Source organism: Strix aluco, chromosome 2 (genome assembly GCF_031877795.1).
Source record: "Strix aluco isolate bStrAlu1 chromosome 2, bStrAlu1.hap1, whole genome shotgun sequence".
NCBI lineage: Eukaryota > Metazoa > Chordata > Aves > Strigiformes > Strigidae > Strix > Strix aluco.
The window spans coordinates 26,577,329-26,601,834 of NC_133932.1; the positions used below are offsets into that span (position 1 = coordinate 26,577,329).

At 38.5% G+C, this 24,506-nt stretch overlaps 1 protein-coding gene across 7 annotated transcripts in view; it reads right to left on the minus strand.

Moving 5' to 3' along the window:
• Positions 1–333: 333 nt before the first annotated feature.
• SAMSN1 (SAM domain, SH3 domain and nuclear localization signals 1) overlaps positions 334–24,506 on the minus strand; it is a 108,166-nt gene continuing 83,993 nt past the window's right edge. For 6 of the 7 annotated variants that reach the window (XM_074813629.1, XM_074813622.1, XM_074813635.1 and 3 more), the window contains 7 exons: positions 19,373–19,444; positions 18,642–18,797; positions 16,368–16,488; positions 14,788–14,939; positions 12,243–12,449; positions 11,064–11,214; positions 334–1,580 (listed from right to left, as the gene is read on the minus strand). In XM_074813629.1, the coding sequence (XP_074669730.1) occupies positions 1,375–1,580; positions 11,064–11,214; positions 12,243–12,449; positions 14,788–14,939; positions 16,368–16,488; positions 18,642–18,797; positions 19,373–19,444 (1,065 nt within the window). In that variant the 3' untranslated portion in view covers positions 334–1,374. Of the gene's footprint in view, positions 1,581–11,063; positions 11,215–12,242; positions 12,450–14,787; positions 14,940–16,367; positions 16,489–18,641; positions 18,798–19,372; positions 19,445–19,527; positions 19,583–24,506 lie in introns of all 7 variants that reach the window. The other variant, XM_074813649.1, reaches the window with a different exon arrangement.

Here is a 24,506-nt window from a genome sequence, read left to right on the forward strand (position 1 = left end):
TTTCCATTGGAAAAAAGAAAAAGAAAGGGAGAAAAACTTTCCATTTGTTTATAGCTTCTTCAGAAATACTCTTCTTGGAACTTTCCATGTTTCATCTCTTCTGAAGCTGATTTTCTTTTAAGCTGTTAATAATACGTGGAAAATTTTTAACATAAATGTAAAATGCCTTAAATTATGAAAATTGTGTGACTAATTAGTGAGCAAAAAGTTTCTCTATTGATTTGATACACAGATTATTATGCATGATAAAAATACTCAGTGGAGTTGCCATTTACTGTGTTAGTTTTAAAACAGAGCAGTCTTTGAAATGTAATGACCACATTAAAAATCAAGGAGTTTTTAAAGGGCTCAAACATGATTCTGTTTATTGTTGAAGGAAGTACTCTAAAAGAAGACAGGCAGTTAAAATGTGTATGCCAGTGCAAAATATATTGGGAAATGACAGTAAAATTTCATATGAAAGACAATAGTGCACAATAACCTTATTAGCTTCTGAGTTTTGTATACAAACAAATACTCTATTAACAAACTTCACACCACGCACAAAAAACAAGACCTTCACAAAACATGAACATAAAAGCATACCACTAATACTGATTTTTTTTTTTTCTCCAATCTTGCATTCTCTATATAGTGCTTGGGAAGAATGAGAACAGGTGTGAAAATAACAATAAAGAAATTGCCAGTGCATAAGCTGTTCAGATGGCTACATTCTCTCAAAGATAATGAACACAGAGAGCTTGATTCAGATTCACACTACAGTTCTTTTGTACCTCCAGGATAAAGTATAGAAGATGATAGTCTACTTTAGAGCCCATTTTAGAGAAGAATGGCATGAAACAGCTTTAATATTAATGAGAATTAGCTTGGTACTTTTCAAAGTAGGATGTGAATGTAACCACCTTTTCATTATGATGATATATCAGTGAAAATACCTTCTATACAAATATCAGCAAAACACATCTGAAAATAGAGACAGTGTGATTAATCCATATATTTTTAAAATAATTATGTACAATATTTACATTTTGGACAGTTCCAGAAATTAACATGTCCAGATTGTGTGCCACTACCTAAAACAATTCTCTATTATTATAGAAAATACATTTGCTGTACAAATATTTATAAATAGTTATGTATGAACTTTTTCAGTGAAATGTCTGTGGATTCATTGAAAAGAAAAGCATGAGATATTCTTATTATCAGCTAACATTTAGCTATCAAGTCCCTACATATTAAATAGTCTAGACCGTCATACATCAGACAGAAGTAGATTTTCAATGTTGAGAGTATTTTGTGTTCCGCTTCTGTGCCATCATCCTGGCAAATCTGATTGGTTTTTCTGAAAATCTACAGAAAAGCAGCACGACTGAATCAGTTTGGTTCAGTGATTGTTACTGACTGCACCATGTCAGACAGGGTTTCTGGGTCTACTTCTTCTTTACCATTATCTGAATTTTCTGATGAGATGTAACAGCCAGAATCTCTTGGGCAGTCATTTAACTGTGATTTGTCAAAGCCGTGGTGAGGGCTTAAGCTCCGCATCTCCTGACCACCCTCAATTTTCTGCTGTTGTTCAACTAGAAAGAACAGAAAAAGAAAGAAAAATATTGTCAAAATAAGTATCCTGGGAAAGAGTTTGAGATAGTAACACTGATCTTGAAGAGCTGTAGAAACAGAGCTGGTAATGTACACATGACTTGATCAATATCAGAAGCAGAAACCTCAGCATCAAAGAACTAAAAATATTATTGCATGAGTATAACTACATCTAAGCTGATGTTGAGGTTGGCTTTGATCCTGCAGTATGTTGTTCAGAGATGAATTCTGGAGACTTTGGCCTCATCCTTTAGAGTGAGGTCCTTTAGGCTGTCCACAGGTGCAACAGTCACCATGCGTGGTCGTCATGCCCACAGGAGAGATGGCAGCTTTGCCCTTCCACATTCATGTACTCCAGAGCCTGCTCTTGCAACTAATCATGCAGCCTACTACATCTCGTTTGTAACACACTACATTATGGATGTTGTGTCTTTTGAATGTAACCCCTACCATTTTACCTACACTGTGTACTGTGTAGTGATATATAATGCACTGGTCTTTAGAAGTGCTCAGCATAAAGATGTGGCAATCAGGTTTTCTAGAGCACTGGACTTTTCAGTGGGAGTGGGTGGCTCATGGAATCTTCCTAAGCTTAGCTTGATATCCAAAAGGTTATTTTCTAAAACGCACAGACCTCAGAGAAAGCTAAGATGCCTAATTCCTGCTGTATGGTTTTGAACACTGTTCAAAAACTAAGTAGAAAAAAATTATCTTGCAAATAATTTGTCCTTGTTTAGCTGCTGTATGACTAATCCATTCAAACTCAAAAGTTTGCACTCGGCGACAATACCGACAGACCTCTCAAAAAAAGCTCAGCAAGCTGGTGCCTTGCAGACACAATATACCTATACACCATGAATCTAATATATCTTGTGGTTGAAGTTTGTGTTTGTATTTTCTAGTTGTGAAATACATGATGTTTACTCACAGTAAATTTCTTGAGAAAACAAGCTATAAAATATAAAATCTTTCCCTTTCTTACTTTATTTTTTTTTGTTATCACCCTCCTGTAACGGTATTTTTACTTCAAACTGTGGCTTGCTTTCCAAACAAAATGTGAGGAACAAATCTCACAGGAAACAGATGGTTTTACCTCAGATTTTAGCCCTTCAGAGAAATAGTACCTTTTTGTTTTTGCAAAGAAAGTTTCCTTATTTCACTTGACTTGTTACTCCATGGTTAATTATCTTAGAATCTTTAGTCAGATTTAAACTGTCTCAATTCAAGTCCAGGCAGAATGGAAGTCCTAATACATGAAGGATTTTATCCTTCTCCAAAATCTAAATCTAGTTTAGCTCCCAGAATTATAACATTTCTACAAGGAAAATTTGTACTGACATTTGTTTCAATTGTTGTAAATTATAAGATTTGGTAAAATGGGAAACATGTCAAATTTGGATTATTTTTTTTTTTAATCTTGTGTTGTATAACTAAGAATAAATTAGAAATGGAAAATGGAAATGTTTCACTCTGAAAATATTGAAATCAAACAGCAGGAGGTTCAGTACCTTTCTTCATTGTGTGAGATATCAATGAACTTATTTCACAAAGCATTTTGATACACTGAGAAACATTTTTAGGTCTTGATGGAAGTCTAGTAGATTTGTTTGGACAGATTAATTCTATTTAATATTTTCTAACTTTCAATTGCCTAATTAAGTTAATAAATTAATCTGATTTTTGAAGACAAGAATCCAAAGTCTCAATTTAGTAATTTTTGCATTAAGCCTGAGGTTATAGGCATAACCTGATGTATTTAAAAAAAAAAAATTACTTTAAATACTTTCCAAGGAATAGAAGTCCCACCTTGTTCCCAAACAAATTAATGCTTAATTGCACTTGTGTGAAAGAGTACACCTTTCAACAGATTTAATTGATATCTGTAACTGTTTGATCTCCTTCTCACCTTACAGAACATAGTTTGTCATGTCAAATGTTATCTCTCTTTGCAGGGAAAATATTTGATCACGTAGGGTCCAATTGATTTCTGATTTAAGTCAGGAAGGAATTACAAAAGGCATTACACCAGTGAAGGTATCACTGCTGCTATTAGTAACAACAGATGTAGTTTAGCACAAATAACAACAGATGCCCCAGTAAAGCCTTATCTAAACTGTGTCATTAGCTCCTTGCACCCATCCCACCGGCACCAAGACGACCCATGTCTTGGTCACTGTGGGCTGACAGAGCTCAGCCCATGGATGGGTGAAATCGTCCTGCGTGGCTGCAGGCAGGGCTCCCCTGCCCTCCACTGTAATCCTCCATCAGCCTAATGCTGCTTGCTGGTACTTTTATCAGCTTCTCTAGCATCATCTGCTGCTCTGGCAAGCAGTGACCTAAAAAAGTGTTAATCCTGTTTACATTTTCAAGGTCAAAGAGGAACCTCCATCCACTTTGTTTTACAGTGGAAAGAAGAGCAAGTATCTAGTGAATTAAATAGGAAATGCAGTTTCAGTGAGTGTATTAGTGCCCTGTAACTAGTTATGATAATCTGAGTAGTTCCTATGTGAAAAACAGATCCTAAATTCTTTTGTAGTGATATCTTTCCCTTGTACATTTCAGGGGAAAAGACAGAGACAAGCCTGGAACTGAGATTTTTTTAAAAATCTGAATTTAGGTCAGTTAGGAGAATAAGAAATTTCTATTTAGAAAACATACAGAAATGTAAAATTTCTGTCTCCTTCCATAACACTAGAAGATTTTTTTACATGAAAAACTGAAAACCAAAAATGTTCAGGTGTTTGAGACAGTAAAATTATTATATTTTCTATTTTTCATTCTGAGCATAAAAAGTTGAACCCCCTCCCTATTTATGAAGAAAAGACTGAAAGCAAACTTTGGCACTTTTTTCTTTTCCTCTATTTAAAGCAGCCTTAAATATTATGCAGTAACTACTAAACCACTTGAACAGGATCTGAGTATTATAAATATATGTAGCATACAACTTTAGACATTGCTTCACAAGAAAAGAAACTGTGCTCTTTTTTTGCCTTTTTTTATTTTAGCTTTTGTCTCTTACTTTCAGTTCTACTTCATTCCTTCCTCTAACATGTACATGTTCATGTTCCACATTAGTAAAGGTAAATTTGCTGTCTTAATCTTTTAGACATCAGAAGAAAGATACAATGCACAGGAAACAGGAATTGATAAAATTAAACTGCCGTTAGATGTTGCAGAATCATCAGAAATAACTATCTTATCAACAAATGGATGTCCTATCATTTTTCTATAGTAAAGCAGTTTCATACAAGATAAATAGCTTTCAGTCACTGTTGTCTATGATATGGCCAGAAGAGTCCAAGATATGCATCATTTTGACACATATATTTTAATACTACTTTAGACGATGGGATTATATTCAGACTTCTGAAAAAAATGTGAGGCCTTTAGCCTTGGTAATAGATGTGTGATGCATACTTATCTTCCTCGCTATTTAGATCTTTGAAATGAATATTTGTTATTCAGTGACATAGATGTGCATGACACATGGAGGGATAGATGCCTTTTTTCTTTCAACAGCTTTTTTTAATGAGTTTGAAGTCCTGTTTAGGAAAGCACTTTAAGCTTAGGTTTAAGGCAATTCAGCTCAAGAATGTACAGAGGTCACACTGACATAACTGTGTGGTTATGTCGGTTTAAACCAGATGAGGGGCAGGAAGCTTGGATTTTGTCTTGGAAAAAAAGAAGGTCACCCAGCAGCAAGCCATACTTCATGAGTGTACCCTCTGAGAGTTTGCCTTCATGAGTTTTGCCCAGGAGAACTGGGGTAGGAGCACGATGCTTTAGGCTGAGTCACTTGTGTGTCTTCCTGGAAGGTGCAGTGGTGACATACTGAGCAGCACCATACAACAATTAAATACAAAAAAGTGTGTCTTCAAGGCTGAAGTTAGACCTCCTAAGTACATGTGAAGACCATGTATCAACCTGTAGTGCCTGTACCAGTTAGACCACCTAAGTGTTAAAATGAAATGAAAACTCACAAAGAATCTGTGGTGGTTTGACCTTGGCTAAATGCCAGGTACCCACCAAGTCGCTCTATCCCTTCCCCCCCCTTTCCCCTTTTTTTCTCAACAGGGCAAAAAGGGGAAAGAAAATAAGATAGAAAAAAACAACCCTTGTGGGTAAAACAAAAGCAGTTTTAATATAAGAAAAGCGAAGCAAAGGTCCACACACAGAAGCAAAAAGAAAACAGATTTATTCTCTACTTCCCATGAACAGGCGATGTCGGCCCTTCTCAGGAAGCAGGGCTCCGATACACGTAGTGGTTGCCCCGGAGGACCAAGGGTGACCCCACTCACTTCCTCCTTTTTCCCAGCTTTATACTTGAGTAGACGTCCTATGGTCTGGAATATCCCTTTGGTCAGTTTGGGTCAGCTGTCCTGGTTGTGTCCCCTCCCAAGACCTTGCCCACCCTGTCCCACTTCTGGGGGGGAATGTTGGAAAGAGCCTTGGTGCTGTGTAAGCACTACTCAGCAGTAGCCACAACACCAGTGTGCTATCAACACCCTGACAGCTCCCAACATAAAACACAGCACCATGAGGCATGCTACAGGGGAAAACCAATTCCAGCTCAGCCAGACTCAGAAAGGATCATTTTGAAGCAGTAAATGGTGATACTTCTTGAAAAAGAAGCAGAGAAACCTGAAGTGGTTCTGTACATACATGCAATACTCTGGGGACTCAAAGGAGTAAACCTGTTGTGGATATTTACAGACATACAACTTAAAAAATTTCACTCACTGAAGTCAGTGGCATAGCTTTTCTGGGAGGGATACTGTACTGATGTGAGAGGAGAGTCTATGGTGAAAACAGAAATGAGAAGGTTCTTTTTTCTCTAAAATCTGGAAGCAAACAGATATGCCTGAAAAAAGGTGAAAAATACTAATACTCATGCAAGGATGAGTTTCCTTGTGAAATCTGGAAATATTATGTCCAGGTCAATGAGTTGTACCACAGTACAAAAGGGAAGATTGTCTTTGAGCACAATTTGACCTTGTCATGATATTGTGTAATCCCACATACTTAAAGGGACTGCCCAGTGTAAAATCATACTCTTGATGCTAGGTCCTCATGTAAGGAATCCAACTGAGAAATGAAAGTTGGTGCCCTCAGCTATCTACTGTCTCACTGTCCAAGTACAATAAACAAGGAACAAACCTTATCTGGTACTGGCAGTGGGATTTAGACTATGATCTGGCACTTAAATATGAAAAGTAAGCTAAGGAAGTGGTTTTGGGGAGATAAGCGCAAAATATTATCCCCCAAATTGCACATATGCAACTTTTTTTTTCTATAAAATGAACTGTATGCACATATCCAATAAAGTCTAATTCTTCTTTAACTCAGAATAGCTTCGGACTAATGTAACCCATTGGACATCAGGAATGAACCTCTTGACTTACATCATCTAAGTGAGAAGAGAATCAAGGCTATTTTACACACACAAAAACATTTGTCTGGGAAGCGGTCAAGAAAAAAGTTCCAAACTTCTTTTATTACTTTATTCATTAACCATCCAGCAACTGCTTCACTTTAAAAATAGCATCCTACAAAAGCACAGACATCCATCTCCTGTCTAGAAGCCATCTGGGAGAAGAATGGAAAGCTATTAAGAAATACGTTATGAAAAAGGGCTTTTTTTTTTTCCTCCCCAGCCATGAATTCATGGAAACCAATCATTTTGTCCCAAATATATAGGTCTGATCAACTTATAGAAAATCTAAAAAGAGATCTGGGAAGGGGGGGAGGGTCATGGGGAGCTTACAAGACCTTGCAGTACTAGGATAGCCTTGCTACCTGAAGTACTTGAAGATGGTGAATTTGGGCCTGGACTCCCAGGAAATGTAGGAAGAAGATACTGCAGTACCAGAAAGCAAAATCTGCTTAAAGAACCACTATGTGGTAGCATTTGCTAAATAAAACTTATTTTTTAGTTCCTGGTATAAGAAGGATATTTTTTTTCCTTTCAAATTCATTCAGGTCTAGATCAAATGTAAGATGAAAAAATTCTCACTGCCAGAAATCCTACATTTTGGATGGCTTTAAGAAGCATATAATATGGAAACTATTGCTGCTCGTCTTTTGGTTAGAAAACTCAATAACTGTTTATTCTGCAACATGAATTATATAGTCACAAATATGCGGCATGAAGAAATCACTTAGTATAACATACAATAAATGTCAAGAAAAAGCCAAGGAAAGAAAAGGAAATTAAAAGCCCTGTAAAAACATTTCACAATATCAGATATCACATTAAAGAAATATTAAATCTTGTTTTACAACATTTATAGTAGAATATAATAAGTATAGCTATGTTCCAGTACGCTTGGCTCTTCTGAATAATAGCAGAGTCACAAAAACTCAGAAACCCTTGCATTTCAACTCTGGCCCATACCTGAGACTCCATCCATTAATCAAACATGTACTTCATGGAAGCACAAATGTAATGCAAAGACATGGAAGTCTTCCAAACTCTGTGAGAAAGATGGGCTTAGAACAGCAAATATGGTCTATGGCCTTAGTATATTTTCACACAAAGCTTAAAAAATGAGTGAACTTTTACCTGGAAAAGTGCTGAACTTATATCTAGAATACTCTTGGCCAGTAAACAGATTACCTTGTAGCTGTGGGTAATTATGCTGCTCACTTCTAAGCAATGCAGAAAATCAATTTTAATTAAAAAATCATTTATGCTGGACTGAGTAATGCCCATTTAGGAAAAAAAAAATATTGACCTAGGAAAGTTCAGTTCAGATGCAGAATTCACTTTCACAGTAGCACCCAGCTCTTTCAACCTAATTTTCCAATCGGATTGACAGAAGGACAAAAAGGTCAAATGATTTGGATGAAGTCAGACTCATGCTGAGCTTATCCTCAAGATCATCTTGACTCCCCATCTTTCGTTATAACGACTTAACGGATAGCTTCTATCAATTTTAGTCTTTAGTATCTTCCTTTTTAGAGCAGGTTGTTAAATTCTGATCTGTCCCTACCAGTCACGTGACAAATGCTGTGAACCTTTGGCAACCAGACAAGGCAAAGATTTGATTCAGTCCTGATTCAAGACAGTAACCCAAACCAGGAAAGTATTTATGCATGGCTCATCTTAAAATATACATGAGTCTTATGAAACATAACTAGACTTAAATGAATGCTTGCAGAAGATGTGCTATATAAAGATGTCTTGGTTCTGGTCCCTGTGAGTATTCATAAATTCTGGGAATATTATTCTATGTAATTTGAATACTAGAAAGATTGGCTATACCTATCTAAAGTGGATGAGAGGAAATATTCATTTCTTCTCTTGATCTAAGATTACAGTGTCATCACTGGTTTTGAAGCATAGGCCACTTTATAAGATTTAATAATATTATTTCCAGAACCATTACAAGAATTTAAACTATTAGACTACCATACAGATAACATCAGGGACACTGTTTTGCCTGGAGAACTGACTTAATCCCATGCTGCCAGCTAGGAAGAATCCTATTTGGATAATTAAGGTAAATTTATTAATTTTCAGTGTATGGGACATGTAAGGACCTTGTTAGATTTGGTCCTTGCACAGGTGTATGTAGAATATTAAGTGTTTAGACACCTTCAGAAAAAGAAAAACTCGGTGTCATCTTCTAAAAAGGTTAGGTGTCTAAGGCTGCTTGCTGTGCTTTTTGTTACACGAGAAATATAAATTGTAAACCACATCCTCACTACTCCAGAATAGTTTGATGCTCGTGTGGTCTCTTAAAAACCATTATGTTTTGGTTTTGTTTTTCACACTGTTACAAAGCTGAAAAATTACAATCTAGCATTTTTGTGTGTGTGTGTGTGTTAAATATTGATATAGAAAAACACACACAATAAAAGGTGCAGAAAGGCTAGTTACCAAGAAGTATACACAAATATACCCATATTCAGTTTAAGGGCAAACTAGGCAAACAAATGTCTTTTCAGATGGTTTCCAGCTAGATCCCTGCAATACAATTCTTGGAAGATGTAACCCTTTATTTCCTGGATTCACTCTTTCAATCTACATAGAGAGCCCTTCAAGAGTCCTGTTCTAGCTTGTCATCTTACAAAACTATAGACCAGAAAGAACTACTGAACCTGGTGGGCAAAGAAAACCCATTTAATACTGCTCCAACATGTTTGCAAGGACCTTACCTTTCCCTGGAAGCTGACTAAGAACAGGAAAGACCGCATGTACAAATGGGCTCCTGAAAAAGCCCAAACATACAGTAAAAAACAAGGTCAGCAAAGACAGAAGGAGGGAGATTAGAAAAGATCTGCAGGGAAAGCAGAATGGATGAGGTTGCCAAAGACATGCGTAGAAAACCAGAGATATTTATGTACTGAAGCACACAGGGTACATATGTACATACAGATGTGTGCATACATATGTACATGTGCTGCAGTGATAATTGGAAAGCTACCTACCTACTGAGGAGATAAAAGTGGACACCTGACAAGAACTGATATTAAAATATGCCAGGAAGACATTGCTTTTCCAGTTTTCCTTTTTTTTTCTTTCAGATGCTTCTCAATTGCAAGTGCACATTTGATGAAATGACTGCTCAGCATAGGGATGAGTATGAGCAAATATTAATGAAGAAGAAAACATCTGTTTTGGCTTAGTGTCTAATTAAGTAGATGCTTAGCTGTAGTTTCTAGGAATTTGACATAATTTATTTAAAATTAAAAGTCAGGCTGGAAATATCATTAAAATATCATGAGAACAGTGTTTTCTGTTCTGTGTCCTAGCTTTTCCACTCCCAGTAAAAGGAACAAGTGAAGAAAACATAATGGTGATCCATACACATACATAGACACACACCCTATGATCAGCTTTCAGAAGCTCACCAGAAACTTGAGTCAGATTCATTTTGAGAAGAGTGCAAACCAGCTATTAGTATATGTTTATTTAAAAAAACCCCAAACTTCCTACAAAAGAAACTGATTTGGATAAGGATTTAAGTATGGAATAAAGTGAGGAAAGAAAAAATGTATTCTTCTGCAGAATGTTGCTTAAAAAAATTTAAAGAAAATTATTTACTGTAGCTATTTGAAATAAGCTCTATTTTGGTTAAGATACTAGTGCAGAGTTTGGGAGTTTTATTTTCTGTTCTTGCACAGACCTTGTGACTTTTGGGAAGTCACTTAACCTCTCTGGGGGTTGGGTCCCCAACCATAAATAGGGTTGTTCTTAAGCAATAGTTGCTACCAATCTCTCGTGTAGGACCTATAAATAAGAAATTTTAAATCATTCATGTGTTGCTAGTATAGTAATCATATACATATCTAGAAGAGACGTAGTTTGCTGTCTGAACAAATAAGTAAACCATCTGACTCCATGTTTCATATTTAAAAGAAAATTAATTTAACACATCAGTGTGAGAATCACTATTTCTTTAAATGTGTTTCTTCAGTTAAAACTTGCACATGAGTCTTAACAAAGCTTAAACACTTACTGTCATAGTCCTGTAGATTTTCAATTGCTGATAACAATCTTGCCCTGTCTTCTGGGTTTGAAATATTTAATTCGATCAGGTGGCTCTCCTGTAGATCCTTTAAGTCCTCTAGAGTTTCATAGCCATTTAGCAAGAGGGTTGAGGCATATTCCTACAGAAAGAAAAAAGCAAATCCTCTCATGTAAACAAGCACTATGTTTAGTAGAGGAATAGGCACAATTTATCTTTTACTTTTTTGTCAAGGTTGAAATGTGCTCCATTCTCCACTCTGATTGACCTGCCTTTGTCATAAAATGAGAGCTGGAAAGCAAGAGAGGACAGAGGTGGAGATGTCTGGGGGTCCTCCTGGCCATCCCAGCATCTGTGTTTGAGTTGTCTAAGAGTCCGGCAGCAAATTGGACCAGGACAGAGCTCTGGCAGAAATTATTTAACCTGCCAAGTGTCTGGACTTTTGTGGGTCACACCATGAGTGCCTCCCGCTCTGGGTCCAGGAGGGCCTCTGAGATGGGGTGTGCTCTGCCCTTGCACAGAAGGAGCCCCTCGATATAAGTGAGGGTGAGAAGCTGAGGGAGCCCTCAGCCTTGCTGTGTCACACATGGTTCCCCTTGAGCTGTGTGTTGATGCAGTATGAAACTCTGCGCATACTCCAGGGAAAGGATTGTTTGCATCAGCGCCAAAGCAATAACCGTTATTAAAAATGTTACCTGTAAATCATGACCTAATTATGCTTTGACACTCAGTTGAGAACTAGGGTTGCAGAGAGGGAGAGGTGCAACATGAGCATAGTGCAAAAAGACTATTGCTCCCTAAAGATCACGAGAAATTAGAAACCCAAATTCTAAATGTTGGCACTGGAGCCAGGCTGCAGTCCTGTCCCTGAGGTGTCCACAGTCACACACCTCCTATGCTTAGGCACACAACTGCGGTCAGGTTACAGTGACTTGACAAGTCACCACTGTACCTCTTTGCATGGAGTCTCTTAGCCTAACCAAATGATGTCGTAAAATGCAGTTCTGTAAGCCACTCACATCAGGTAAAAGACAGACACAAAGCTGCTTTGCTTTGCTGACATCAAAACTGCTGAAACCTGCCTTTCTGCTTCTGCCTGTAAATGACATCCAAACCCGAGCACACAGAAATTAAATGTTTCAAATACAGCTGGGAAACATGTTGGCTGACCTGCAGGTGGACACAATCCAGGAGCTCTTGCAGTGTTTTAGGCTTGGTCCTTTTGCTTCCTCTGTGCGGCTTTATCTTTCTGGGTGCAGCTTCCTCTTCCAAGATAATATCCACATAAATGAACTTGAAGTTTCCTACTTTGTTGTTCAGCATGCCTGTCCATATGCCCATGGGGGTTTTACAGATGATATCTATAATGTCTCCTTTCTAGAACAACAAAAAAAAGAACACCACTGCTTACACATCTGGTTTGTTATATGTAGCTTTTCCTCTACAGACCAAAACCAACACAGACAGCACAGCATCTTAACTAGTCAGTGTGAAGTAACTTTTTAAAGTTACCTAGATTTAGCTCATTTGCTTTTATAAAATCCCAGCAAAGTAATTACAGAAAATGGAGTTAGTCCTTATCTCCAAAGCTTTGTGAAGGGGAGGTGAGCATAAGCAGCCCCTCTCACCTTTTTTGTGCTCCACTTGGTCCCTGAAAAGGGATAGGATTGCATCAGCAATCAACTTTTGCCATGGATAGTGGTCATAGCTTTGGCAAAATGCAACGGAGCACTGTCAGGTTACTTTTCAAATATGTGCCAAACTATTTACACAGTAATCATATTATCCAGCATCTCAAGGATCTTCAAAAACTGATAGCTGAGCTATGTGAAAGGTGCACTCTTACCCATTTTACAGTGAAAACTACTGGCCAGATTTCTCAAAGGCGATAAAGAACATTTAGCTCTCTTAATATTTTCCTGTCTGTCCTCCCCAAAGGACTGACAAATTTTCCCACTATTGTTAATACAATTGACTGAGAAAATAGTGGAAAGCACCTTAGTAGACAGATCTAAAGGCTTCAGCTCTCCACACTTGTGCATTCACTTGTGCACTCACTTTGTGAGTGCAAAAAAGAGTGACAACACAGCTACTTCAAGAGGGCTTTTTTGGTAAAGGTGTTCACAGCCACAGTGTGGGAGCCAAGGTCTCAGCTCAGCAAAACAGTCACTCTGAGTAATTTTCGTAGTAAAAAGGCTCCTTTGTAAGCCATACCCCCTACACAACTTGCTCCCCTGACGTCAGAATTCAGTCCTCTCTTCTGGAGAGATACCACAGAAATGATAAAAATGTTGAAAGTCTTTAAAGAGTTATTGAACAAATGCCCCTGTACACACTGTGGCATTCTGTTACAAAGTTAAAAATCAAACTCTGTTAAAATACCTGTTAATAACTCCTGAACGTTTTCTAGTCTGGTCAAGAAACTGCAAGTAAAACGGTCACCCTAGTTTTGGTACAAACCCAAGTATGAAATTGAATGTGTTCCAGTGACCTGGTTTTGTTAGAATATGAAGCTCAGAGCTATGAGCACGTTTGAAATGGAAACTAAACAAACATTTGTTTAAAGCTCTATAAGCACACACATTATTCTACATACTCATGGAGGCTCAGGAACTTCAGATATGGATGCCGATCAGGATTAGGCAGTGGCTCTAAGCCAAACTGCAGACGCACTCTGAATTCAGATTCAGGGTACTGAAATTTTGTGAGATAAATTTAGGGGATTTCAAACCTAAGTATTAGCTTATAACTGAGTCTAAAATACACTGCCCCAGTGACTAGAAAAGGAACCTATGTGAGCCAGGAGGCATCTGCTGCTCTGTGATCAGTTAAGCTGTTTTGAAAGAAGTACCCTAGGTATGGGTGGAAGTGGAGGGCAAGTGGTGAAGACTGCAAGTACTGATAGAACAATGGCTGTAATGTAGGCCAGAGAGGAGGAGAGGGAGACTTCAGTGAGATACAGATGAGGATTTTGACAAAAAGAAAAGGCTGCAAAGAAGAAGAAAAGATGCTGAAGTGTGAATATGATCTGGATATGAAGGTGTTTACAAAGAGGGAAAAGAAAGAAGTCCAGATTACAGACGTGAGTAGTCTGAAGTATGATGATATTGAATCTATCTGTGCATGGAAGAAGAAAAGGGCTGGTCTTTTTTAGTAATGTTCAGCTGGCCCACGTGTGGAGCTTCTTTTTCTCACACAGCCTGGACACCCCTGCCATGTTGTCAGGGACAGAGAAAACTCATGGTTCAAAAGTATGCCTGAAAAAAAGCTGAATGGAAAGGCAAACTGTTTTCATTAAAGACAATGAGTCTTTTGATATACCCTAGTTGTAACTGAAAAAGCTGGGGAGGCGACTTAGCATCCCATGAGACTCAAGTTTTTCTTACTCCAGACCTAGTATGTGGGAAGCAGCATGTATTTTACTCTGAAGAAAGCTGTGGTATCCAGGTAGATACCATGATGAAGTACCTACCTGGAGTCTGTGCCTTAAAAAGCCTTTAGCAGCAGTTGGCTTTGCAGCACTGTCCGAACTAAGTCCTTATAAAAGCACTGCAAAACCAGACTGGTCTTCCTTTCAGAGTGTTACATGTGCTTAATAGTTAAAAATGCATTAGTAGCAGACATAGTAGACATGCAGTAGACATATTCTTCACATGTAAGAAATGTCCCTCTGGCATTCTTACTGGAGAAGAAGAAATCCTGGTGGTTGGCTTACCTTGATTTTCAGAGAGTCGGTGTCATAAGGACTTGGTGTGAAGTCAGTGTGAACTTTGGCTCGACCGCAGAAGGGCCCATTGTAAGGGACTTCATCATCAAACCGGAGGCTGTCCCTGTTGCTTGTTCCATCTGAGCAGCTGGTCACTCCACCTTAAAGAGAGTCAAGTTGAGAGATCTGCTGCACCAAATGCCCAGACATGCAATTCTGCACAGCAACCAAGAGGAGAGTGTTCAAAAGCACAGAATTAGAGGAAGAGTGTACTCTGTGTGGCTTTGACACATTCCAGGAAAAATACATTTAATAAAAAGCATACTACAAGAGACCAAAGAAAATAGGTAGATCTTTCATTAACATCTTCCTTTCAATAATCTTTTTCTGGTGATGATACTAATAGACTACATATTTTATTTACAGACTTTTTGAAATATTACCCCTGCAGATTAATAAAATGTACTCTAAAAGTGCAATTTAGGGAATTAATTCTGCTGAACTTCTCCTGTTTATTCAGAGAAATGGAAACAAGTACTGTAGAAGTTATTTTATTTCATTACAGTGCTAGCTGAAACATCAAAGGAACCTGCATTGCAGAGGGAAATTTTAATCTTATCAACATTTCTGCCTGTCATTTTGTCCAAGTTGAGCAATAAAATATCAGCAGAGTAATTCAAGCAAATTTGAGCAAGCTCTGCAATATCCCATCCAAATATGTTTTTAGATAAGAGCAGCAGTGTATTGGAAGTAAACTCCCATATACAATTTTCACAAATCACATCATAGAAAATGATCATAAAAATGGTTTTGTTTGAAGTGATTGCTTAAGTGCACAGCTCCGTCTCAGGGCCAGATTAACTACTAAGTGCAAATGGTCAAGACGGTAGCTTGAGTCCCCACTTAGGGCTCACGTGGTGCCTGCAGTGATGGCCCACCAATGTCATCATGGACAGATGTGGCCTCCTGCTCAGCAAATGTCCACAGCAGAGCAACGGATAGAGAGGTGGAGGCAAACTCCACTTCTCATCAGAGATTCATCTGCCCTCCAACTGAGACTACCCTGTTGGGGGAAGGTTTTCAGTGGGTTTGTGGAGAAGCAGACTGTGGCTCTCCGCATCATAACCCGAAGCTGCCAGGTCAGGCCCCCATCACCCACCATCTCAGAGAGACTTTGTCTGCCTCACATCTGCAGGGCAAAGGATGAACTCACAGACACTACCCCCAGAGACAATGTTTGTGTGGCTGCACCCAGTGATTACAACCCTATGGGTGCCAGCACCATAGCAGTGATAACCCCCCCAAAACCATATATGGCATATATACCAGCAACTTCCCCTATAATCCATGTTATTTTTTGCTTCGGTTAATATTTCCGCTCTTAAAAACACTGTTTATTTCTGGAGAGAGGTATATCTATGCTAGCTGCCATGCATTTAATCAAATTACACTTTTGTCTGCCAGACTGAAGAGGTCTGGCACATTTTTGTGCCATCACATTTTTGATCACCAGCTCTGATACCTCAGACTTAAACAATAACAATATTGATCCAGTGACTGAATAAGAACTATGGATATCTTGTACTTACTAGATGAGCTCTGGCCACTGTTCAGACTATAGAGACTTTCCATAGAGTCACTGGCTTTTAGGGAGACCTTCTCAGTGTGTATTCCACCACCAGGATCACTGTTATCTTTTCCTTCTTCATTCTTTAACACAAAAATCAGATGTTAACTACCAAGAGATGTAGTCTAGACAAATATTTGTTTTTTTCTTTTTAAATCATCATTGGAAATTAACTCATCATTACACTTTATTAAGAACCACTCTATGAGAGAAAGCATTTTAGAGGTTGATGCCCGGTACAGAGGATGTCCAGCACAACCCCTAGCATCTTATGATCTTGGAGGAATGCCCTGTCTGCTCTCTGCCCCACTCACTTCATTCCACTCCTTCTCAAGCATCTCAAACTGATTCTCCATCTCAGAAGACTGCAATATCCCACAGCAGTGACACAGGCTTGTAATGAGAAATTTGCAGGTAGACAGATAAGGTGGTTTTTCTGATTGTCTCAGAGGAGGAAATATAAAGTTTAATTCTGAAAGCACATGGTGAAGTGGCAGATGACGTAGCTGTGTTTTGCATTGAACTTCTGAAAATTGTGGGCACTTGGTGGCAGGCTGGCACCCAAGCCAGGATGTTCTGGAAACAGCTTGCACACACATACGGCATCGGTGTGTTCTAGCACCATGCTCACCACATTGCCGGACCTACACGTTGACCTCAAAATCCGGTGCATTTCAGAATTAACAGTTGCGTGTTTCTCTCACAAAATCTAATGGTGTATGAAATTGGCCCCTTGAGTTTATAACATTAAATCACACCTCAGGAATCGCAGCCTATTCAAAACAGTAAGATCCATATTTCAATCACAGGTAAGTTAGGGACAATGTAACAACTAAATGACATAATGATGAGCTTTCAAAGGAAGGAATTTCTTCAGCAGATTTCATCATGTTGTCAATGTGCATGATATTCTGATGCAACTGAAACATCCTGCAGTAATGAGGAAGTTACGTTATATTTGGGGAAATATTAATTATTCATCAGTTTGTTGATGAAGTCAAGCAAAGATGACAGTGCTCGTATGAAGTAGAGACCTCACAGGTATGTTTAAGGCATAGCATTGTAATGAGACTATTTTGGTTTTCAACAAGGACAGTGCTTGTTATACCAGCTAGCAGCATAAACTATAGATTAATCAGCGGGACAGTATTGATTCTCATCATCTTCTGCAGGAATGAAGATTATGCTACATGTGTGTCCAATCAGATAATTCACTGAATTTCTGTCATGTGAATTGTTGCTGTAAATGTACAGAAGGTAAATGTTGAAATTTTTATTTTTCTTTCTTATAATATAAAAATCGTGGATTGCAGCCTCTCAAATTTTAGCAAAAATTGCAACATAAACTAATGAAATAAGAATCCTTGTCTTTGACCTCCAAAAACTCTCTAAAGGTATCCTGTGAAACACTATTTTCTACTTGTGAAGTTTCTTATTTATTTTCGCTACTTATTTGATATTGACATGTGTGAGATAGGATGCAGACTAGCTTGATTTTTTAGGATGATTAAGTATGACAAGTCCTTTTTCCTTACATTTTTTAAAATTTGGAACTCACTGACACAATATATTGAGAAAACAAGGTTTGCAGGGTGTGAAACATTATAGGTTTTTTATGTTTAATAAAGATAAGTTCAATAAGATTAGATAAGGTAAAAGCAGATAAGGCATATGAGTTGTCATGCTCTAGTATGCTGGCTGACCTCTACAAAATGGACTTTGGAAACAATTCTTGTATTGAAAGATAAATTCTTCTAAAGCAGCATTTTGTACAGGTTGAGTATCAGAATGCTCAGATGGGGTTCATCCATGCTTGCTTGTGTCCACATCACAGAACCATAGAATCATAAAATGGTTTGTGTTGGAGGCGGCCTTGAAGATCATGTAGATCCAAGCCCCCTGCCATGGGCAGGATCCAATCAGGAGATTTTTTTTTTGTGATGCTTATACAAATGCTCCTTGATAACAAAGTAAAATTCAGTGATGTAAAACTCCTATGTCTATCTTGGGCCCTTACTGTGTGATGCCTTGATTGTATACCCGCACGTGTGTGTACATTAGCATGCACATGAAGGAAAGGGTGCATACTAAAAGCTGTCTTAATTCAGTATGCTCTACCACGTTTATATGGATTGTCATGACTGATGACAGTTGAAACATGAACAGGAAAAATGGACATAACATTTTTATTTCACATGTATTATCATCAAACATGAGATTCTTAAGCTGTATTTACCATCTCCTCAGAAAGTGCCTTGATGTACTTTTTACCCATCTTTTTCTTCATGGTAAGGGAAATGGCTCTCATCTTCTTACTCAAACTTCCTCCATTATTTGCTGCTTTAGTTTGTACTGCATCTCCAATGTCACTTATAGTCTCCAACTCAGATATCTGATTTGAAATAAAAAAGTAAGCAACAACTCACAATGAAAATGAAATTTGGTGTAGTGGAATAGGAATTACAGAAAAATATTAAGGACACCAATGCAGTTAGGATGACAAAAGTCAGTCATAGCCATTTGCCTGGGGAATAGTGTACCTAAACAGGTTTACAGCACACTACTGTATGTGTGAATGACAGAAAGAAAATATATTTTATGCTAGAAAATGTTGTTTCCTATTGTTTACTGTCCTTAAGACAAACAAGAATTGAGGGGATTTATGCAGGTTCTTAAAAACAAAAATGACACACCTGTCTGTTGCATACATATGCTGATTACTTTGGGCATGCACCAACCTGAAGTAGACTTTTATCTCTTTGAAAAACTGTTTCTAATCTTCCCATCAAAGTACCAAACCTTAGGTGTGATTCTCTTGTTCATTTTGGCAAGAGCTCAATGACCCAGACAGATCCATGTACACAAGCAAAGTTCTCCAGCATAAAATTTACATAAGAGTTTCCCAACTTTTTTGTATAACTGTCCTGCAAAAGTGAACTGAAGAAAGTAAAACTGTGTTATACAGACCTCAGCTGAATCATCTGTCTTTGATATTGAGTGATGCCTGAAACGGTCAAAGCTTCCAAAGCTGCTTGTGCGCTGTAAAAAAAGAGAAGGCAAACCTTGTCTCACTGATGGAGTTTTGTTCTGTTACTAAGACTTAAATACAACTGTCAAGTCACCTGTTCGTGTTAAAAATTCCTCCCAGATCAGTGGACCATGAACTGCTACATCCAGCTAGAAACAAATTAGGAGGTGACTACACAAAAAATAAATGTGACTTTACAGCCAGAAGCATAGAAATGAACAAGAGAACCAATACTCCTTCAAATACTAACTAGATCGTGGATATGATTGAGTTCTTTTACATCAGTTTCACATTAATTATACACATATATCTATGAGTTACTTCTAGGTAAGGTTGCTGTCTGTGAACTTAGAAAAAAAGATGTTTCCATAAATACTATACGAGTTATAGAGTTGGCTATGGTGATGTCAGCTGTGGCAATTTATATAGTTATAACTATACTTTCACAGCTAGCGAGACTTTACAGTTCTTTGCCAACAGGAATCAACAAGGACTGCTGACGATTATGAATACATTTTTTCCAAAATGTATATGTTGTGGAAGGAGTAAGTAACAGAATAATAAGGCATGCCCCATGTTTTTCTTTCCAATCCCCCAATTTGAAAATCTGATTTTTAAATGTACACGGGTACAGTTTTTCCCTATGCCACAGCACATAAGAACGGCTGCATCACCTGAGCTGTGCATTGAGACTGTGAATGGATTGCTTTTACTTCCTTCTAATTTTCAGCCTTTCTGTGTGTGGATAATTGACATAGTAAGGCGGGAAGTGGCACAGCAGGTTTTTGCAAGAGAGGTCACACAAAAATACCTGCCAGACATGCCCAGGCAAAATTGTTTGACACTGCACTGCCCATGGTGGCAAACTGCATAAAATTGGCATTGATGACAAGTCAGAAGTCCCGTTAAGTGTGGCCCTAATAACAGCCAGAATTCGACATTTATCAGCTCTACAGTGTATTTAAGACCTTGTTTTTATATCTTCACCAATACTCAATGCTAAGCCCAGAACAACTCATTTTTTAAAGTTCTTTACTCTTGCATACTAAATGAAACTCTTAATGCAGTGTCAGATTTCTCGAAGCATCGTTTACTAGTATATACTATGCAATATAATCTCAGTATATTTCTGAGTATTCAAAATCCCCTCTGGAGGGAAAAAACACATAAGTGATATCAGACTACCTGGTTACAGGTTCTCCTGTATTTATTCATCCATTTCCCATGCCCATGTGATTTCAGCCAAACCAGTCCTTTGCTCCATTGCTTTCTTCCCCCGAAACCACAAGCCATCTTTTCATCTCCCCCCAGGTTTCTAAAGCACCCATCGTGCCCCCTTCCCCTGGCATCTCCAGCTACCTCCTTTTGCTCTCAATCTGGGAACACCACAAGCCTCAAAAGGACTTGCAAGCTCCTGGCTCTACCATTACAGCTTTCCAATCTTCTCTATCAGGGAAGAGTTTTCATGAGGTAGCCTCAGAGGTAACTGAGGTAGACCATCCTATGGGCAACAAAAGAGGAGGAGAAAGGACTGGTTTAATAGCTGGTCCCTTTGCCTGCCTTTGTGTTGCAGACACACTTGATGCTGGCATCAACCTGCTTCCAGAGAAACTAAGGAGAAATCTCTGGGTGATGGTAAGAGGAGCAGAACTGCCCAAACAGCTGGAACTGCAGGGAACACCGGCCTTGCTGCGCCCATCCTCCAGCCCCCTACGTAGGCAGCAGGGTTAGTAACGCTGTGGGAGTGCCATCCTCTGGGAAGCTGGAAAACCAAAGACCTGTTTGAGCTGAGACCTGAGTAACGATTTCAGCTGCTAGCAAGTTTCTGAGTGCTGGTATGGCCCCGTACCTGGTCTGCCCACAGCCACTAAGCTGCTGTTTGCTGCTCTGTCTCCTTACGCTCTCCTTTCCTTGCAGCAGCTAGTCCTCTGCAGGACTCGTCAGTAAGAGCGTCAGGCTCCTGATGCCGCACAGGGTGGCGAGGTGGCATTCAGGCTTCACAACTGTGATCTTATGGAAGGAGTCATCAAAACTGTACCAGCTACATGGAGCACACACATACCTCCCCTGGCTGTTTCCATCCAGGCAGGACCCCATCTTATTCTGTCCCTGCTCATAAATCACGGGGTTACTATCCATATTAGCTCCTTTATCTCTTACACACAGTCATTTTTAAACTAAAAATAGTTTGGAGAGGGGAAAAAAAATGACAAAGAAAAGCTACAGTAGACCATGTGTTAAAGTCTCCACTTGAGAAGAAAAAAATCAGCATCCCCTGGAGCACAACTGAAAATAAAAGCTCCTTGCTGTTTCATTTCCCTGTTTTCCCACACTTATTTATTAACTAGCTCCCTCACCCCACAAAAAAAATGAATGTGGACATAGCAATGGAAGAGTCCTGAGCACAGCCAGATGAAAGAGCAACGTGTACCTGCATTTTGGGTCCATCTTCTAAGCACTACAGCTTAAGAGAAAAATAAATTACATAATTTTTTTCACTGCATTTCTGGGCACATCTAACCTGAAAATTATTTCCAGCCAAAGGTTATTTGAAGAAGCTGACCCAGATCTGTGAATATTTTTGGACAAGTAAAATGACATTTACTATTCACTGAGGGGGGAAAAAAAAAAAAGAAAAGAAAAAATCACACAGCTCTCCTCTTAATTGATTGTAATCTCTCAGAAAATCTCTGTTGGCTAAACATTGTGGATTATTTGTTTGTTTTTACCTTGTGAAATTGAAAAGGACAATTTGGATTGTCCATTTTAATTTTATCTAAAATTCCCATAAAGAACTTTGCTATTAAGTAGATGAACAATATCCTGTGACAAGGGGTTAGCTCAATAGTATGATATAAAAACACAGCCCCAAGGATTATGCTTCTATTAGACAGGATTAACACCTTTCACTGGTTTGTCAACCCAGCCAAATGTGCCCTGCAGCATGGAGCGGGAGGGATAGAAAGAGGGAGGCTGGGATTCACAGCAATATTGGGGAAGTATAAAATAGTCTCACACAACGATCTCTAAACATACATTGACCTTTCTGTTGCATTCAATCACTTCAAGATGTCTAGTAGGAATAACTGTATATTAAAGTGCAGATGTGCTGCAAATATTTTAAAAGGAACAAGAGGAAAACCATTGTTTATTATTGGTCTTACCTATAAACAGCTTGAGCACAGAGAAATCAGTTACTCTTTTTTGACCCTTAAAACAACCTTATATCCTACATGTGCAGAAGCCTTGGGCTATTTTGTAGTGTACTTCAATGTTGCTTCATCCCTATTAAATATTAATAAGGGTTACAGGATGATTTCCACTATTCTAGATAATGGTCTTGTTGCACTGGAGAGCACTAAATAGGGCTGCTTCAGCAATTCTCTATACTAACTTTTTCCATTAAGTAATCAATAGCTACCACCTTTTAAAAATGTATTCAACCCCATTATACTGATAACGAAAAGCAGATTTAGGAGCTCTGGGCTGCAAAGGGAACAGGACTATTACTTTCAGTAGTGTCAGTCACTGCATTAGTGTCAGGGAACACCTACTTTGTGAAGATACGGACAGGCCTTATTTCCAGATGAAGGGAAGCTTTTAAAGTAAATGCAAAGCTACTAGGAGAAAATATGCTATTGACTTTTGATACCAGGATTCAGCATCCTATAAAGTTAAGTGATTTTTCTGGCTGGATTCATGCAAGAGCTACCAATGGATACGTTAAGCAAATATGAATTTGCTCAGTGAAATCTAATGGAGGCATGGCAGGGGAGAAACACTTTTCCCACACAAGGACCGATCAAATAATTTCTACGAATCAATGCATTAACTTCCATCCTTTCCCCTTTGGTATAACAAATTAACATAATAGAAAATATAAAATATATTTTTCAGTATTTTAAGTCCTTCTTCCATCTTTTCCTGTATCTTCAATCTCTGAAATCCAGGAACTTTAAATAATCATTTTAAAGGGGTAAGTGCTATGTTATTGCTGCTTATTTAATTTGGACAGCCTGCAGTTGGTGATCTGGTTTGTCTGTAAATTGCCTATCATTTTTCCTATGAAATGGTATGGTATACAAATAATAAAACAACAAGAGAAGGTTCTGGGATCTGTGTCTTTCCCTTGTAGGACATATCATAGGAGAAATCAGTTAGTTCTTATTATAAACTAGTCAGAGCTTCTCTGTGTCTAAAGAACCTTTGAGCCAAAACTGAGAGCAGTTATCCTGATAAATAATCATTATGGGTGATATTCATGTCATATTTTCCTTTAGACAATTCACAGTGCTCAGAGATCTGGTTCCCTTCTGTGAGAAATTCTGGCCCATTATGTTTTGCTTCAAGTCCTATTCAAAACAGCTTTTAAGTCCAGCACGACGCAATGACTTTGTACTGACCCTCTCGCACAAGTAAATCTCCTCAAATTCTTCTATGCATTTTCATTTTTAGCTTCCATTCATCCTTAGACTACCCAGACCATGTAACCTGTGCAGGGGCAAATGCGGTCACTGGGAGTAACAAAAAGGGAGCTCAGCATGTTGCCCAATTTCCTCGCCTGCCACAGACACTTGTATTCTTCCCTCTCTTCTTGGAAGAAGCCACAGAGGACAAGTGTCCAAGAGGACAGCCTGTGCTTGCTGCTTTCATCAATGGAGATAAGTGGACCTCAGAATTTAGTTCACTTCTTCTATTCTCTGATGCTCTCAGTCCCTTCAGAAGGAGGAGACTACTCTGTGAATGAAATTAAGAGTTACCAAAGTAGGGATGAATATACCCACTCTGCTAGCTTATCTTCTTGCATAGATAATGAGAGAAATTGTCTCCTACTTTCCCAGAAGGCAAGATTGCAATTTTTAGCTTTTGGGAAGTTGTGTGAAAAAACAACAAACACAATAACCTCCCCACATACACACACACTTCTGTGTAAAGAATGAGAATTTGCCTACAAGATGCAGTAACTCTCCAAAGAGTAATAGAGAAGCAAAAAAAGAGAAGGCATCATGACCTCTCTACCTCAGGGGTTTTTTCCTATTTACACATTACTTACACATATAGAACTTCTGACCA